Raw genomic sequence first — 1,997 nt, forward strand, 5'->3', positions numbered from 1 at the left:
GAGCTCCAACAGGACCGGGTTTAGAGCTCCAACAGGACCGGGTTTAGAGCTCCAACAGGACCAGGTTTAGAGCTCCAACAGGACCGGGTTTAGAGCTCTGCTGACCTTTGACCACTCTCAGGTTCATGATGGTCTTCTTGTCGTTAAAGAGGCCGTCGATGTCCACCCTGCAGCAGTACGGCCCGCTGTCCGTCCGCCTCACGTTCAGGATGTCCAGGTCCATCTGCCCGTCCAGGACGTCCCCCGTCAGCCGGTACCGGTCTTCCACCTGCAGTTCAAAGGTCAAAGGTGGCACTCGTTATTTAAACACAAATTTCTTTAATATTGTTAAAATTCCTCATGAATGAATAATTAAATTCTGCTTTAAAACCTGAGGTTGTTAAAAATAAAGTCAATGTTTTAAAGTTTAGAGAAACTTTACATTTTGTATATTTAAATAAAATCATCTCATTATTTTATGTGAAACTTGTTTGAGACATAAATCCAGAAGCTGAGCGTAAACACGGGTTTAGTGTCGGGGTTAGAAACTACGTTTGTGTTCATCTGGAGAAAACAGAAGCTGAGCGAGTGTCACGAGACGAAGGCTGACCTTGGTGATGACGCCGCTCTTGTCCGTCTGAACCAGGATGTTGCTGCACCAGAAGGTCCCACAGCCGCGACCCCAACAGACCCGACTGAGACCGAACCGCTTCACCGAGTACTGACAGGACAGAGAGGCCACGCCCCCCTCCGCCACTTTGAAACAGGAGGCGGGCGACAGAGGTCCACCTGCAGCAGAAACAGGAGGATCAAACCTTCATCTCCACAAGGCTGACGGGTTCACAGTCCTGTGGAGCTCCTTCCTCAGGGATAAGACAGGACCGAACCAGAACCTGCCTCACTGGCAGAGCCCAGTTAGCCCAATGTGAGAAGATCAGCAACATAAGTTTCATCCATTCTGGAAACATCTGGATCCACCAGAGGAGAACCTGAAGACACTGAAGACCAACGGGTGAGAAATCTGTCAGCAAACCTCCTCCTTCTGACCTCCCGTTTCAGGAAAGGAGCAGCAGATTCACGGAGGGTCTGAAGACCCAACAAGAAGAACATCACAGACGGCCTGAGAGCTGGAAGAAGACGAAGGATCGAGCGTCCTACCACAGATTATCCTTCTGAAGGAGCTCTCATCAGGTCTGCTGGCAGCCAACATCCAGAACTCCACAGACTGAAGCTGGCTCAGGAACCGTCTCCAACAAGACCAGCTGCGACCCGACGGGACCGACTTCACTCCAGCTGGACCTCTGTCTCTCCACCACCCATTCCAAACGTTTACAGACAGAAGCATGGATGGGATCTCCAGAAAAAAACCCATAACAACACGGAACCACTGGACCACACCTGGAATAAATCTGTTTCTAAACTCCAGGGAGGATCCCAAACACAACAAGTTCTCGTTCTTTGCTTTGGTTCACATTGAGGGAGACGGAAAGCTCCAGGACACCTCCAGGACACCTCCCGACTCCACCAGCTGATACCAGAACAGGTCCACAAAGAGCACAAACACCTAAAGAAGCACCCTGAACCTGTGGACACTAAGTGGACAGATGAAAGACATCCAGGAAATGAAGAAGACTTCTGTGAGACACAAAGAGACTCGAAACAAACATCAACAGCTTAAACTCAGAGAAGTTAAAGGAATAAAAGAGCTGAAGAGAATCCAGAAAACTGAGGGAGGAATAAAAACTACCTCAGAGACGCACAACTTCATGGAACTAATCTGCTGCCTGGCCTGAGATCAGAGCAGGGGGCAGCTGTGACATCATCACTGAGGTCACAGCGTTTACGCCTCACCTGACAGGACGAAGAGGACGGCCGCGAGGAGGATGAAGACTTGAGGCGACGCAGCAGCCATCCTGTGAGTCCGACTGAGAGTGTCCTCTGTCCTCTGTCCGAGCAGACACCAACCGAACAGAGACACTCTGTGACGAGTTCACCGAGGGGAGGGGCGAGGACACACA

General features: G+C 50.5%; 1 protein-coding gene across 1 annotated transcript in view; it reads right to left on the reverse strand.

The window, feature by feature from the left end:
• timd4 (T cell immunoglobulin and mucin domain containing 4) overlaps positions 1-1,991 on the reverse strand; it is a 5,352-nt gene extending 3,361 nt beyond the window's left edge. Inside the window, exons 1-3 of the mRNA XM_017442086.3 lie at positions 1,831-1,991; positions 590-768; positions 106-268 (exon numbers count right to left, since the gene is read on the reverse strand). Of these exons, the coding sequence (XP_017297575.1) occupies positions 106-268; positions 590-768; positions 1,831-1,891 (403 nt within the window). The 5' untranslated portion in view covers positions 1,892-1,991. The remainder of the gene's footprint in view (positions 1-105; positions 269-589; positions 769-1,830) is intronic.
• Positions 1,992-1,997: the final 6 nt, after the last annotated feature.

This window comes from Kryptolebias marmoratus, linkage group LG23 (assembly GCF_001649575.2).
Source record: "Kryptolebias marmoratus isolate JLee-2015 linkage group LG23, ASM164957v2, whole genome shotgun sequence".
Taxonomy (NCBI): domain Eukaryota; kingdom Metazoa; phylum Chordata; class Actinopteri; order Cyprinodontiformes; family Rivulidae; genus Kryptolebias; species Kryptolebias marmoratus.